This window comes from Pseudorca crassidens, chromosome 12, assembly GCF_039906515.1.
Source record: "Pseudorca crassidens isolate mPseCra1 chromosome 12, mPseCra1.hap1, whole genome shotgun sequence".
Taxonomy (NCBI): domain Eukaryota; kingdom Metazoa; phylum Chordata; class Mammalia; order Artiodactyla; family Delphinidae; genus Pseudorca; species Pseudorca crassidens.
Genome location: NC_090307.1, coordinates 21,045,653 through 21,063,069, shown reverse-complemented (window position 1 = coordinate 21,063,069; position 17,417 = coordinate 21,045,653). Strand labels below are relative to the sequence as shown.

Genomic DNA, 17,417 nt, shown 5'->3' with positions numbered 1-17,417 from the left:
TCTGTCTTCTTCGTTACTTCAGCTTCAAAGGATACCTTAAAAAAATTGATAAACTTCAACTTTGGGGATATTTATTCTTCTTAAATTTTTAGATGCAAAACAAAAACAAAACAAAGCGAAAATGCTGAATGAATACAGAGTCTTCAGCAATGCCATGTAAATATAAATCAATAATAGTCTTCATAACAAATTACTTTTTTTTCAAAATAATTTGAAATGATCTTTTTACTATTTATTTTACTTTGAATAATTGACCTTAACCATTTTCTTCACAGGAATGGCTGCAATTTCTGATAATAATCATAAAACATAATTACTTTATATAGCTTCTCTGGCTCTTTTATGGTACTTCTGCAAAACAGCAAATATGTATTTTTGACACGCTTATGATATGGTCATTAATATTTGACACTTATTTTTTTGTATAAAGGACAATCTGCCTTATTTGCTTAATTGATAGTTGTCTGAAATACTTGTGGATGAGATATTGAGATTCATATAAAAGTCACATGTCACTACATTAAATATAACAACATCTTCAAAATGATCAGTTGAGAAATACTTCTTGAAATAAAAAGCATCATGACTAAATACAAAAATACAATTCAAGAGAAAGGGTTAATGGAAGCAACAAAAAAAGTGAATAATAAAAATAAACAGAAATATAAATAATATAAATAACAAAGCAAAAATATACTCTAGAGAATTAGAGTTACAAATGAGCAAAGTAGAAATTAATAAAAATGAAAGATACTTGAAAAGACGTAAGTTATGATCAGTAAACTTAAAGCTAGGTGATTCAAACTGGGGCAAAGAAAAAAGTAGCTGCAAGAATAAACACATGTGTATTATAAATGTGGTGACCCAAGATGGCCGCCTATATAACCAGCAATGGAATTCACTTCTTCTTCACTAATAGACCTGAAAATATTCAAGTTACTGAAAGGTGAAAATGCTGTATCTCTTTCTTTTCCTCTCCTTTTTCTCTCTCCCTCTCTTCTCTCCATCACCATTCCTCAAATCCGTCCTCCCTTTCTCTTCCTTAAACTCCTTCTTTTAATTTTCTTCCTTTTTGATCTTTCCCTTCTTCCCTTTCTAAAGAACTCACTGCCATACATGATTTTAATATTGTCACAGATTTGGGTTTACAACATGATTATGGTGGCAGTGAAACAATCAACATACACTATTTCCACAGTAATGATAGTCACTGCCATGTGATAGCACATTAATTCAAAGAAAAGTTATAGAAAATTTGCTAAACATCAGGCATTGTGCTTAGCTCTGAGGATATAATAATAAATAAGAAAGACATGATTCTTTTTCCTTGTGGAGCTTAGAAAGACAAACATTCTAAGTGAAGTCATAGGAAATTACCATTGTTATAATACATACCTGGTTGAATATTGGCCATATCCTATTGTTCAACATAGGATGGATGGCTAAATAGAAAGATAGGAAGATAGATAGATAGGCAAAGAGACAGACGTAGAGAAGATTTACATCTGAATGAAACCTGAAGGATGAACAAGAATTAGCTATGCAAAAACATTTATTAGAAATTGAGGAGGAGAAGTAGAGGGTAAGGTAAATGCATGTTTGAAGTCAAGATAGGTCATGGTGCTGCTAGGGACCCAAAATAAAGACCATCAAGGCTGAAACACAGAGATGGCATGCAGTTACTTTTGCAAGACAGGCATGTTCTAAATCTGGCAAGACCAAATTAAGGATTTTGAACTTTGTCCTAAGAATCTCATTAAAGCCATAACCCGCTTTATCCTAAGCAAGTCATGAAATAATTTTTTAAAATACTGACAATTATGTTTGCATTTTGAAGAGACTAGTCTGGCTAAAGCACAAAAAATGTTTTAGAAGTAGACAGACATGGGCCAACTCAGTTAGGACAACCCTAAAGTAAACCCTAAAATAAAGTAACTTGGGGCTTAGAAAATGTTATTTAACTTGTCTTAGATAAGGTAAATCGAGAAGTGGAGCTACACAAATTCACACTTTGCAAAACATACACCCTTCATTAATAGGTTAGGGAACTTGAATTCATGTAATCATTTATTCAACATGTAATTTTTCTTGAAAAATTTTATATACCAGGCATTATTTTAGGTACTAGGGGCAAAGCAATAAACAAAGTCCCTACTCTCAAAGAGTATAAATTTTATTGAGGTAGAGATAGATAGTGATAAATTATCAGAAGAAAACAAAGTGTGGTAGAAGGAATAACAAATGATTCGGGAGTACTCTTTTATATAGGGGATTGAGAAGATTTCTCATATAAGGAAAATATAGCACAGACTTTGAGAAAGTGAGGGAGACAGCCATGCAAATAGGTCAGACAAGAGCCCTTGGTTCAGAAGGAATAGCAAGAAGAGACCATCCAGAAATTGAAGCCCAGTTGGTGGTTGAAGTATGACAAGGAGGCCGGGATAGCTGGGCCTAAAGTCATGAGGACATGATCTGTCTTATTTAAACAATAAAAGGATGGTTAGGATATGCTGTAGGAATACTTCATTTTTCTATTTTACTTGAGAAATAACTTTTAAAGTTTATATACTTGTGTTTTATACTCTCATCTATACATGTGGGGTATATATTGTTATCCTTACTTTTAAAGAACAGTAACTTAAGCTAAGAAAATTAAACCAACTTGATTCAGTCACTCTGCTGGTAACTGTGGAGCTGACACTTAAGACCGGGTTGGGTGAGTCAATGCCCAGTACAGGTTATCAAAGCAAAGTCCCCATGAATCCTTTAGAACTGACCCAATGACAATAAAAACACAGTGATTCAAGGCAAAAGATTCTAAGAAATGAAGTCATATCATTTACCCAAACTTAAGGGACTCTATCTCTTACCGGAAGGAGTGAAAATAAATGGAGTGGAGGTGCTGAAGTTCCTATAAAATATCCAGGATGAATGGGGCGCTCCACTTGACTTATGTGTTCTTTCTCCTCACTCTGAAAGACTCACATTGTACGTAGAACCAAAATGTAAAATCACAGCTCCTGGGATGGCACAAAGCTTCCACTTAACTGCATTCTTTTCATGTCTATGTGATCTAAGTAGAATCCATTTCATACATCTATTCTAATCAAGAACCTCTCTGCCGAGCTCATGAATAGTGTCTTAATAAATGCTGTTTCACTGGATGTTTGAACTGTACCATGTTTTTAGCTTAATAATATCTCTCTTCTGCATGCAGCCTCCCTCCTGACTTTTTTCCTTATTTGAGTATTGATTAAGCAGTTATGATGTGCCAAGTAAACAGGGAGTACAAATGTGAAAAATGAACAGCTCTCTTGAGGCACTAACAGATACTGGCTGCAATGATTGAACAGGCATCATGAAAACAAATAGTACTTAAACTAGAAACTTCAGGGAAAGGGGCCTGATGGCTAGGATTACAGGGAAGGGTGTGTAGGACAGCATAGTAGACATTTTTCAAAGTGAATACCTTAAGAAAAATCATTTCTACCACTATTTGTTCAGAATTCATCCTCCCTCATCCAAATGGTACTCCTTTAGCAGCTGGTTAACACATTTCAGTACATTTCAAATACTGCCTCTTCTCTCATTCTTGCACTTCTTCATTTGGATTATAATTGTTTACACAGTTCTTGTCCTTGATCGTAAGATGTGCATCAGTAATCTGACAAAAGGTAAATGAAAAATTAATAGAAGAAACCTAGTACAGTTCATACTTCTTGCACATAATGCTGTTATAGTTTATGATTTAAGATAGTATACATTTAAAACGTAATGGAAACTAATAGCCATTTCAGGGTATTTAACTATAGGAGCGTGGGACAGATGTGTTTCACTTGCTTTGTAAAGCACTGATTTTACTCACTGTACTAAATTAATAGGACCAGACATATTTGGTCCTAAGCCTTTCTCAATTTCTGGACCCCGTGATCTCTTTTCACTGAGCAACTCCCTGAAACTTATTTCAATTCCTCTTCCTTCCTCCTGTTTTTTTTTTTCTTTTGACTACATCATTCAAATAGTAGAAAGTATAACCCTTGATACGAATTAATATTCGGATGAATGGACAAGCTCAGAAGTGGTCACTAGTAGCGCCAAGAGAATACTCAGCGGGATGGCTTGCTCTCTTTCTATATGGAAATATAGAAATAATATAGAATATAGAATCTATAGGATAAATATATACATATATTTAAGCTATGGAAGTTTTCTTTAAATATTCATCTCATTTTAACTTATTCAAGTAAATGTTTAAATTATAAAATGAGACTTAGATGACTTCTACCAGAGCTTTCATAGCTAAGCATTCCGAAGTCAGATTTCCATATAGAATGGCTTTGATTTCCTTTAAGTTTTCGGATAAGGAGGAAGCAATCCTTTTGAAAACCACTTGAAATGGGAGGCATTCTTTGCTGTAGCCAGAGAAATCTACATTGGCTGGGAAACCCAGTGTTGGCCCTTCTAGGTGCATAGTGTTGCGTAACTTTCTCCCTTTGCCTTTAAGTCACCTTGTGAACTCAGAAGGTGTGATCTACTCATTAGGGTGGTAATGGTAACTCTGAGCCTTGCAAGTCAGCTAAACAGAAGCAGCGGTTTGTACAGATAGCTGAAAGCAATGAAAGTAATTCCCTCTCCTTCCGTGACTTCTGTAGCTTCTCTTGCCTTCTCTGTTTGATTTAAGCAGTGTGAAGATCTACAGTAACTTGGAGAAATACTCCAGTTCCTTATGGATTACCCTTTTAATTAGGATGTTTTGTTAAAGTAATTACAGAGCCAAACCTCACTGTTTGTTCAGGGTTCCCTGAAAGCATGTTTGCTATTACTAACAGCTGGGAAGTTTTAAAATATTTATTTTGTGCCTCAAAATTTCAGCTTAAAAAAACAAAATCATTAGAATTCCCCAAAGTTCTTATGTAAATGTTTTGCATAAGGATATGAAGGAATTTATGAGGAAGTTCGGCACGGCATCCTCCAGGAAATTGAGGTTGGACATCCATTTGTGCTGCTTTAAAAAAAAAAATTAAAGTGAACAGGTAGAAATTGTTATACAAATCAATAATGATATAATTTAAAATTAAACCTCTACCCTAAAATGGAGGAGCTTGGCTAGCAAAAATCAGCAGTGCAGAGACTCCTGAAAATACAAGAGTGATGTAAGCAAAAACTGTGAATCTAAGAAGAGGTTCTAATTTCCTGACCCCAGGAAATAGATAATTAACCCTATTAGCCTGTTCGGTAATGGTAAAGTGGAATTACTGCAAATTCATTTCATTTGAGAAGTGAACCATGAAAAAACTTCTGCCTTTTGGAATCTGCATGATATGTGATACTCCCTGGGCATATGGCTTTGAGAAGGAACACATTAAAGTTTATTTTAAGAATAATGGTAAAATCTAAGATGATGACTCCACCCAGAAAGAAGAAACATTGCATATTAAAAATGTCATATTCATTCAAAAAATAGACTCTGACAAGTGGGAAATCTCTAGGCAGAAGAAGGAGAAATGAGAAAAATAAGTTTTTGACTCACTGAAATAAATTGAAGAATAGAAAAAAGAAAGGAAGAAGGAGAGAAAGAAGGAAGGAAGGAGAAAATAATACATGGAAGAGTTGTGGTAGGCTGAATAATGCCCCCCCAAAATGTCCACATCCTAATCCCTGGGGTCTGTGAGTGAGAGACTTTGCACATGTGATTAAATTAAGGTTTGTGAGATAGGCGATTATCCTGGATTTTCTGGGTGGACCCAATGTATTCAAAAGTGTTCTTGGAAGAAGGAGGTAGGAAGCTCAGAATGACAGGAGGTGTGACAGCAGAATCAGGTTGGAGTGACGTGGGGCATGAGCCAAGGAAGTTCGAAAAAAGCAAGAAAACACATGGTCCCTTAGAGCCTCAAGAAAGAGTTATTAGGCCCTGCTGATACCTTGATTTTAGCTCACTGAAACAGATATTAGAGTTCTGACCTCCAGAAATGTAACATAATAAATTTATGCTGTTTTAAGCCACCAAGCTTCTGGTAAGTTAATACACCAAGTATAGTAGCAATAGGAAACTAATACAACTGCCAGAAGAAAAAAAAAATTTTTTGTTTGTGTCATTTCAATCATTGACAAAGATTAAGTATAATTATACCAAAATAAAATTTGTTTAAAATAAGATAAACCAGTTTGTGTTTTCTTTTGGTTTCATGTTAACATCATTTGAGGCCAAAAGGTATGAAAAAATGAGCAGTAAACTTGAAATAGAAAGTAGGACAAGAAAAGGGAAAAATAATATTATTTTTATTGGGGGGAATGTAAATTGATATACCCACTATGGAGAACAGTATGGAGGTTCCTTAAAAAACTAAAAATAGAATTACCATGTGGTCCAACAATCTCACTATTGGACATATACCCAGAGAAAACCATAATTCAAAAAGACACACGCAGGCTTCCCTGGTGGCACAGTGGTTGAGGGTCTGCTTGCCGATGCAGGGGACGCGGGTTCGTGCCCCGGTCCGGGAAGATCCCACATGCCGCAGAGCAGCTGGGCCCGTGAGCCATGGCCGCTGAGCCTGCGCATCCGGAGCACCTCCGGAGCCTGTGCTCCACAACAGGAGAGGCCACAACAGTGAGAGGCCCGCATACCGCCAAAAAAAAAAAAAAATAGACACATGCACCCCAATGTTCATTGCAGCACTATTTACAATAGCCAGGTCATGGAAGCAACCTAAATTCCCATCAACACACAAATGGATAAAGAAGATGTGGCACATATATACAATGGAATATTACTCAGCCATAAAAAGGAACGAAATTGGGTCATTTGTTGAGACGTGGATGGATCTAGAGACTGTCATACAGAGTGAAGTAAGTCAGAAAAAGAAAAACAAATATCATATATTAAAGCATGTATGTGGAACCTAAAAAAATGGTACAGATGAACCAGTTTGCAGGGCAGAAGTTGAGACACAGATGTAGAGAAGAAACATATGGACACCAAGGGCAAAAAGCCGTGGGGGGGTGGGAATGGTGGTTGATGATTTGGGTGATTGGGATTCACATGTATACACTGATGTGCATAAAATTGATGACTAATAAGAACCTGCTGTATAAAAAAAATAAAAATAAAAAAAAAAAGAACTGCCCTACTCCCATCATAACCAGTTAAAAAAAAAAGGAAAAAGGAAGGAATATAGAAGATTTACTTGGACATAACTGAAATATTCACACAATTAGAAAATCATATTTTTTTTCCCTAAGCATCCAAAGAACATTTAGTGTTTGCCTATAAAGAAATGGATTTAAAGTTCTTGGATCATACTAAACACATTCATTGATCACCATGTAATTAAACTAATAGTTAATAATAATATAATACCCAATATATATTTGCAAATATAAAACATACTTCTAAATAATTCTTTGGTCCAAAAGAAATTATGTTACATCTCGAATGTAACTTTTAACACCTAAAATCTAGGCAACATGGTTTACTTGTATACCCTTTAGATTAAAAATATTAGGTACAGTTTTATAAAATTGATTTTTAAATTTTAACAAATACAGAAATTATTTTCATTTGACTATTTCTTTTGATAAAAACGTTCTTTTAAAATGCATCTAAGTAGATGTACCAATTTGAGGGTAAAGAGTGGGGTGGTTTATACCATTGATCTTGCAAATGTGATCATCTGGAGATACAAAGATGTTAGTATGAGATTTTATGCACAGTGGAATGTAGGTGGCATGTTGTGAAAAAGGATTTCTTTCACATGGGCTTTTGATAGGAAATCCATGATATTTTGCATTGCTGATTGACAAATAGGCTCATGGGATAAGGTTAGGCCAGTGGTACAGCAGCCAAGTCATCATGAAGTTGAAGAATACAGCCCCTTATTCTCATTCAAGTGGAATTCACCTTACATATAAGAAATGTTGCCATCAAAGCCAAAACTGGTTTTTGAAAGGAACTTAAAATCTGCTTTAGTTCTTCAGCGAGTGGTTGTTCAAAATCTTAGAGCTCCACTATACAAAGCATGGTACGAATGATTTAGACTTCAATAAATGTTCAAGGAAATTCCAAATCCTTTCCTTGGCTGTAGCAAACTTTTTAATGCTCTCATGAAATGTTTGATTCCCTATGACTTGATTGACTTTTTCTAAGTGTAATGTAATGGATAAAATTGTGGACTCTGAAGTCTTAGTAACTAGGTTTGAATCCTGCTCCACTCACTATACAATCTTGGGCAAGGAGCTAAACTTCCCTGAGTTTTCTCATCTACAGGTAGAGTAACAACAATACCAACACATTTTTGTGAAAATTAACTATGATAATGGTAGTAAAATACTCAGCAGCATGTCTGATATATATCAAACACTCAACAAATGCTTATTGATATTGTTTGTTTTGATAAATTAGATCTCAAACCTTGACAGCAATATGAAATACTAATATCATTGTCTTATGAAGCTTCTTCTTGTTCATGATCATAAAGCCTTGTCTGCATTAAGAGATTAGATGTGTTCCCTTCTGATACAAAAGCAGGACATACATTCAGCACATCTTAAAAGCCACCATCTAATTAAGGAATAATTTAAAGGGGTGTTGTCATATAATTTTATCAATAGATGCAGGAGGGCGTTTTGTAAATTTAGACGGTTATTACCAATCTTTTAAAAACTCATGTTAACATAGGAATGTAAAGAAACTTTCAAAATATTATTGTAAAAAGCATTATTGGGGCTTCCCTGGTGGCGCAGTGGTTGAGAGTCCGCCTGCCGATTCAGGGGACGCGGGTTCGTGCCCCGGTCCGGGAAGATCCCACATGCCACGGAGCATCTGGGCCCGTGAGCCATGGCCGCTGAGCCTGCGTGTCCGGAGCCTGTGCTCCACAACGGGAGAGGCCACAACAGTGAGAGGCCCACGTCCCGCAAAAAAAAAAAAAAAAAAAAAATTGTAAAAATGTAAGCATTATGCTACATGGTAAAATACTAACTCCTTTGGCTTTAAGATCCAAACAAGCTAAGGAAGCTTCCTATTTCTACTATTTCTGTTATTCAACAGAGTGTAGAGGTTTTGGTAAAAACAAAAACAAAAAAAACTTAAAAAGCCGTTAACATTTTATTACAGAGGGAAAGAATTGATTTTTATAAATGGTGTGACTGCATATTTGGAAATTTTAAGAAACTACACTGAAAACCTATAAGAACCAATAAGAAAATGTAATGTAGTAGGTTTCGATATATATATATATATATACACACACACACACACACACACACATACATACACAAAAGTAGCTTTTTATTACACTATCAATAATTAGTTTAAATATTAAAAAGAAAAGAAATGCACTCATACAGCAACCTAAAGTAAATCTAAGACTAAATTTAACAAGATGTAAACAAATGTATATGAAGAAAACAATAGCATTTTATTAAAATATAAAAAATAAAACATGAGTAAATAGAAAGGTATGTATATTCTTTGATGCAAACCTTGCCATTACATAACTTAGTTTTTCCCAAATTAATGGTTAATTTAATATTATTCCAATCAGAGTAAACTTTATATGGAAGAATAAATATAAAAGAATTCGAAAACATTTTGACAAAGTAGAACAAACATTTTTAGTATAAAACCTGATTTAAAACCAATATAGTACTGTCTGGCATAGAAATAGACAAGTATGTAGATCAGTGTAACAGAACATAGAGAGCAGAAACATTTGCTATCATTTGAGAAATAAATAAAATAATAAAGTTGATATTTCCATCAGCAGATTATTCAATAAATAGTGTTGAGACTATCGCCAGTACTTTTGGTAGAACATAAAGTTTTCCTTCTCTTACATCAAACTAGTTGACAGTGATTCTAATGATGGAATTGAAGCAAAAGAGGGTGAAGTTATCACTTATATAATTCCAAGACAGATTGGCCATGGGTGGTTTTAAAGATTTTGTTGTTTTTTTCTTTTGGTATTTTCAAGTATAACAAAGATGGAGAGCTCAAAAACATCCTTTTAAACAATTGGAGGTTGTGAGCTGATCTGCAAGGCATCATTTCTGTTATAACTCAATGTGTTATTCACATTGGGACAGTACTGGCATCCACCAGTCACCCAGGCCAGCAGGCTTCCTGAGATTGGGGGAGGGAATGATTGCAAAGGGAAGCAGCATGAGGAAATTTTGAGGTGGGGGTGGTACTTTCCTGTACCATGGCGGGAATGCTGGATACATGAACTGAGTACCACTGAGTGAATTTGCTGCGTGTAAATTTTAAAACTATATTAAAAAGTTAAGTCTGAGAAAATGGTAGGAGTAGAACTGCAAAAAGTAAAACAGAATAACACAGTCGAATTAAATGATGAATAGAAGTGATTGTCCCCTGCAATAAACAAACAACATTCCAAGTTTACAGAGGTGTAGTGGCTTAAGGAAGATGATGTCCTTTGCTGAGAACAGGCCCTGCCAGTAGAAATGAACACATTAGTATGTACCAGACCTGTCTAGAAAGACAGAGTGTGGGTATGTCAATTGCCTTCTGTAACTCTCTGTAAAGAAATATAAGCTGTTAAGGACTGGAGCAAAACTCTAACAAAAGGAACCATAAAATGCAGCATACTAAATAAAGAATAAACATGTATTTGTCAAAAGTACCAGCTGCCTGACACTACTTGGCAGTGCCGTATCCACAGCAGACGGTACACAGCCGCAGTCATTTTCGTTAGCAGGAGCCAGAGGAGACCAATCTTGCTGGTGACTAGGAGAAAATGACATTAATAACTATATTTTCATCTCGTTTCATCATCAAAGTTAAAAAATGTTATTCCATTTTTTTTCTTAAAAATGTTATGGAGAGAGTTATATAAAATTGTGGTAATTTTATATTTAATGAGTCATGCATAATGTATTGAACCTTATAGGAAATATAGACTTTATTTCTGTATTCTTGAGCGATTTGTGCCAGGAACTATTCTAATTACTGGAGTTATAGAGAATTTATGGAGAGAGATGAGACAAAGAATAATGAAATAATCACATGAAATAGGTAGCACAATAAGTGACCATAAATCCTATGGGGAAAAACATGAGAGGAGATTATTAGGAGAGTAGTAAGAGATTAGAGATTAGGGAAAGATTGCAGTTTTAAATATGGTAGCCAGAGAAGTCTGAAATTGGAAATTAAATAACTAAACCTGAAGAAGGTCAGGGAGGAAGGTATCTCTGAGGCAGAGCTTCCCAGGCAGAGGCTACAGCAAGTGCAAATACCCTGAGGCCAGAGCATGCCTGTCATGTTTGAGGAAAAGTAAGTGTCCACTGTGGATGGCTGGGATGAGGTGAGCAAGGGGGGAAGTGGTAAGAAATGAGGACAGAGCTTCCCTGGTGGCGCAGTGGTTGAGAGTCCGCCTGCCGATGCAGGGGACGCGGGTTCGTGACCCGGTCCGGGAAGATCCCACATGCCGCGGAGCGGCTGGGCCCGTGAGCCACGGCTGCTGAGCCTGTGCATCCGGAGCCTGTGCTCCACAACGGGAGAGGCCACAGCAGTGAGAGGCCCGCGTACCGCAAAAAAAAAAAAGTAAAGAACCTGGCCTTCCAATGTGATAATGGAAGACTTTAGGGAGTTTTGGGTGATCTTATTTGCTTGATAGCATCTTATTTGTATTTTATTTGTTTTCACACATGGTCACACTGTGTATCCATACAGATTTATTTTAAATACCTTCTATATGCTGGTGGCTTCCACATCTATAAACCTGTCCATGGTCTTTCTCCAAAACCTCTATCCCTTCCTAGTTCCCTAATATCTATATATGTGACTAACAGGCATCTCAAATTGACCACGACCAAAAAATGTGTCTGTTTTTCCTCAGCTCAGTACATCATCCACCAGTTGCCCAAAAGCCAAAGGTCTGTGAGTTATCATCGATCCTCCTCTTTACCATGCCAGTGACACAGCTCTGTTGACTGCACCTCTCAGAAGTCCCAGATACGTACACTGCATCTCCACAGTGGCCACGCAGACAAGTGCAAACATGTTTTCATGGTCTCCAAATTTTTTTAACTTTTTAAAGAATTGTTTTAAAGTACACATTACGCAAAATTTACCATTTTAACCATTTTTAAGTGTACGGTCCAGTAGCATTAAGTACAGTCACACTGTTTAGTAACCATCACTACTACCCTTCTCCAAAACTCTTTTAATTTTGCAAAACTGAAACGCTATACCCATTAAATGGTAACTCCTTACTCCTCCCTCTTCCCTCCTCCCAGCTGCCAGCAGTCATCATTCTACTTTGTCTTTATTAACTTGACTGCTTTAAATATCTCATATATATGGAATCATATAATTTTGTCCTACTGTGACTAACTTATTTCACTTGCATAATGTCCTAAAGGTTCTTGTAGCATGTCAGAATTTCCTTCCTTTTGAAAGATGAAAATTATTCCATTATATATATAGAACACAGTTTGTTTATCATGATGGACACTTGAGTTGCTTCTATCTTTTGAGTATCTTGAATGCTACCTTTTGAGTATCCTGAATGCTGCTATGAACACAGGTATATAAATATCTGTTTGAATACCTGCTTTCAATTGTTTCAAGAATATACCCATAAGTAGAATTGCTAGATCATATGGTAATTCTTTTTTTTTTTTTTTTTTCGATACGTGGGCCTCTCACTGTTGTGGCCTCTCCTGTTGCGGAGCACAGGCTCCGGATGCGCAGGCTCAGCGGCCATGGCTCACGCACCCAGCCGCTCTGCGGCATGTGGGATCTTCCCGGACCGGGGCACGAACCCGCGTCCCCCTGCATCGGCAGGCGGACTCTCAACCACTGTGCCACCAGGGAAGCCCTGGTAATTCTATTTTTAATTTTTTGAGGAACCACCATATTATTTTCCATAGCAGCTGCACCGTTTTACATTCCCACTGGGTGACTCCCTTTTTATCCTCTTCCTTTTCCGTCTATGGTCAAGCACAGTGACCTTCTTTGGTTTCTTCAAGTACTAAGTTCCTTCTTCCTCTAGAGGTTTTGCTGTAGTTATTCCTTCTGTCTATAAAGCTTTCCACCCTGAGGGCTACTTGACTGGCTCTCTGATCATTCACCTTAGACTCTTCCAGGGATACCTTCCTTGATGTGTCACGTATGTGATTCAGTTATATCCTATATCCTAGCTTACCAAGATCTCATGATTTCCTTGTTTGTTTATTCTTAATTATTTTGGTCTTATCTCCCTCAATACTCTATTCCCAGTACCTAGAACTATGATTGATGCATAGAAGATGCACAGTAATTGTTGAAATGTCACTGAGATTAGTCTGGTAACTTTCCCAGTGTGCTATATGTGAATATTACTCATTAGTGAAAGTCCGTATCATCACTCAGAGAACAATAAATATTCTTTAGAAACAAACTAAGACAGAATTCATAATTCCACATTCTAATCAGGAATGGCAGTTAACCTAGTTATCTTGACTCTGGTAGAAATTTGCGGCCTTGTTAATTTGGATATTTCAGGCAAGATATGTTCTTTGTTTTCAAGTTATTTCAATAATTACCTTACTACTTCTCTATGCTTTATATATGCAGACATTATCCTAGAGGTACTTATAAAATCTGTCATGGACTTCTAAATAGCAAATTTGTTTTGGCCTTCAAACAAAGGGTACTTACATCATTTACCTTGCATAGCGGATTTTCTAAATGTTTTATAGTTCATTCCAGTAGTAACCACTTTCATAATCTGTAAGGTCAGCTGCATTAGACAAAACTCACGCAGGTAGCATAAAAGGAAAATTGTCGTTTCTGTCTTTATATTAAGAAGTGAGTAGGTGGGTAAAAATGGGCTATTCCAGATTATGAATAATCTCCTAACACAGTTATCTTTATGATGAGGCCATATATTTTGAATGACTTAAGTCTGATACTTGACAGGCACCATTCCGTCTGGCCCAATGATCTTTTTTTTTTTTTTTTTAATTTATTTTTGTCTGCGTTGGGTCTTCATTGCTGGGCGCAGGCTTTCTCTAGTTGCAGCGAGCAGGGGCTACTTTTCATTGCGGTGCACAGGCTTCTCTTGTTGTGGAGCAAGGGCTCTAGGCACACAGGCTTCAGTAGTTGTGTCATGCAGGCTCAGTAGTTGTGGCTTGCAGGCTCTAGAGTGCAGACTCAGGCGTTGTGGTGCACAGGCTCTAGAGCACAGGCTCAGTAGTTGTGGCACATGGGCTTAGTTGCTCCGCAGCATGTGGGATCTTCCCGGATCAGGGCTAGAACCCACGTCGCCCGCATTAGCAGGTGGATTCTTAACCACTACACCACCACAGAAGTCCCTGGCCCAATTATCTTAACTGGGTTGTAAGAACCCATTAAATGTTTAGATGGGAGGCAGCATATACTCTTATGTATCAACACCCTTATTTTTTTATCACGTTAAAAAGTAGTTTGATGTTTGCATCTAGGATTGAAACTCCTTTTATGTAGTGAAGAATAAAGATGAGTCTTGTGTACTGACAGCCCCTCTTCTTCAAGAATCAGTTCGTGCATTCATTACCATGGTACCCTTAAAGCTCTTATAGATGTAATTTTATGGTTATTAATTTAACTAACTTGCAGGGGGATATTCTGTGGTTTGCAGAAAAATGGAGAAATAGTTATTCTGAATTTTTTTTCTTTTTATTCTAAAAGATGTTGAATATTGTCATTCAAATCATTAGGCTTTCATATTATTTTGAAAAAGTCATAAATGCAGAAAATCTGAATCACATTTAGTTCCTTTTCTAAAAATAAGATTAGGCAGATTATCCTATTTCAATAATTATTTCAAAAACATCAAATATGCCAGATAGAATTCATTGGAGAGCCCATTACATTTCAAGGACACTGGAGAGCCTCCATGGCAATAGGGTTGAAAAGTATTAATCCATCCCTTTCATCTTTTTATTACTTTTACATTGGGTTTATAGTAGGAAGTTCTTTACAAACATTGTGTTCTGTTGTTAAGATTTATATATACATTTTGAGATGATTTTTTACACCTTTGCATATTATATCTCCGGCATCTTCAGGGCAAACAATAGCTTGTCCCTTTTGTTCACAAATGGGTATCTTCAAGGAAAAAAAAAGAGCATCTTTAGAAAATGTTGTTGACGTAGCACCTTTAGAATGTAGCATCTTTTGAAAAGCTGTTAGTATGGTACCTAGTTTAAAAGCTTCAATAAAAAACATGCTTCCATATACCACTTAAGCTAGAAGTGTGTGTGTTGAAGATGGATAAAGGTGGTGAAGATTACATCATCTTTTGCCATTACATCAAGGAGAAAAATAAAATTTAATATTACCTTTAGTCATCAAACTCTCCTACATAATTTGACATGTATTACCTTCAGAGATTTTCAGTATTAAAGAGATAATGAACACAAATAGTTTGAATACAGTTTAAATCACTAATATTTTTGAGTACTTATCAATTGCCAAGAACTGTGCAAAGCACGTAACGGACTATTAAAGTTTACATGGGTATATTCTTTCTTAAATTTCTTCCTAGAATACTACTTTGATTTTCAGAGAATAGGCTACATGTGCCTGTATGAAACCTATCAAAATATATATCATAGGGCTTCCCTGGTGGCGCAGTGGTTGAGAGTCCGCCTGCCGATGCAGGGCACACGGGTTCGTGCCCCTGTCCGGGAAGATCCCACATGCCGCGGAGCGGCTGGGCCCGTGAGCCATGGCCGCTGAGCCTGTGCGTCCGGAGCCAGTGCTTCGCAACAGGAGAGGCCACAACAGTGAGAGGCCTGCATACCGCAAAAAAACAAACAAACAAACAAACGAACAAAAAAATATATATATCATAGTATATTGTAACTGCCTTTTTACTTTTCTGTCTTTTCCATTAAACTATAAACAACAAGAGTACAGGTTTTAGGTCTGCCGTATTTACTCTCTCCTGTAACGTGATTGTCATGGGTACCTAGCCTTATACCTCAAACCTAGTAGGCACTCTACTAACATTTATTAATAGAATTATGATCAGTGTCCAGAAAATACCTCATTTCTTTAGGGATAGGATCATAGGGAAGAATGGTGATGTAAAAATCAGAAGGCCAATGTATTAATTTTCAACACAGTCTCTTTAAAAAAAATTATATCAGGGTAGCGAGTGCATTTTCTTTCTGGGAGCTGCTGCCAGTTGGTGCTACTCATAATTGGAGTGTTTTGGTGCATAATTTTATTAAATCTCCTCACCACGAAATGAGACCATTACTATCCTTATCCTCATTCTGCACATGAGGAAACTGAGGCTTAGGGAGGATAAATAAGGTTTTAAAGTTTCACATCTAGTGAGAATCCAGTAAAAATTTGAATGCTTCTCTTGATTACTTCCAGAGCTCAAGCTTTGTGTCAATCAGTATTTGGAATGCCAGTTTAATTAATAGGTAAACTCAGAGAAGATAAATAATTTGATGAGAACACACAACCAGTAAATGACAGAGCCTGGTATTAAAGCCAATTTTCACACTCCAAAGTCTGTGCGGCTTTAATCCGGGCCACTCTCTCCTTTCCTTTAATAATAAATACACTTTTCGCACATGCAATAAACCATGGGTCAAGTACCATCCTATTCAGGCTGAGCAAATCATGGCCCTAAATTTTTTATCCTGACAATTTCTTAACAAAGGACTGCTACATTCATTTTCTTCTCTAGTTAAATCAGAGTAAATAATCCTTGGGCAAGACAGTTTTTGATATTGCATTTCCCTTTCTATTATTCTTATATCTGTGTTGATTTCACCCCTTATTAATGATACCTAAGAAGAAATATATGAGAAAAAAAGAATCCCAAGGAAAAAAGTCTGTTAGGAGAAAAGATGTATGATGCTACAGCGCCTCTGGAGGGAATTCAGTATCCTCTTGCGTTTAAGAAATCCTGAGAAAGTCAAATCAAACATAGAAATCATATCATAAACTAATAGAAGGAGGAACTCGGGCAATAAGTGGTGCGTCATTTGAGGGTCTGTGGAACATGATATTAAGTCTTGTTTAAATGGGACCTTTTACCATGCTCTGTGTTCTATTATGAAACATGGTGTTGTCCTCCTTTTGAATTCTAGAGTCTCAAGTCCCTGACCAGCCAAGCTCTCTTCATGTGAGGCCCCAGACCAACTGCATCATCATGAGTTGGACTCCTCCCTTGAACCCAAATATTGTGGTGCGAGGTTACATCATCGGTTATGGCGTTGGGAGCCCTTATGCCGAGACAGTACGTGTGGACAGTAAACAGCGATATTATTCCATTGAGAGGTTAGGTGAGTAGCTGTGATTTTTCTTCTCTTAAGGAAAATAAATAACTTATTTTAAATTATTTTCTTTCTTGGAAAATTGTTCTTTGGAAGTTTATTTCAATTTGTAACATATATTAATTCATAACTCT

The 17,417-nt window shown here is 36.6% G+C and overlaps 1 protein-coding gene across 1 annotated transcript in view; it reads left to right on the top strand.

Moving 5' to 3' along the window:
- LOC137204223 (netrin receptor DCC-like) overlaps nt 1–17,417 on the top strand; it is a 132,423-nt gene that overhangs the window by 22,303 nt on the left and 92,703 nt on the right. The window contains exon 4 of the mRNA XM_067701459.1: nt 17,098–17,292. Within this exon, the coding sequence (XP_067557560.1) occupies nt 17,098–17,292 (195 nt within the window). The remainder of the gene's footprint in view (nt 1–17,097; nt 17,293–17,417) is intronic.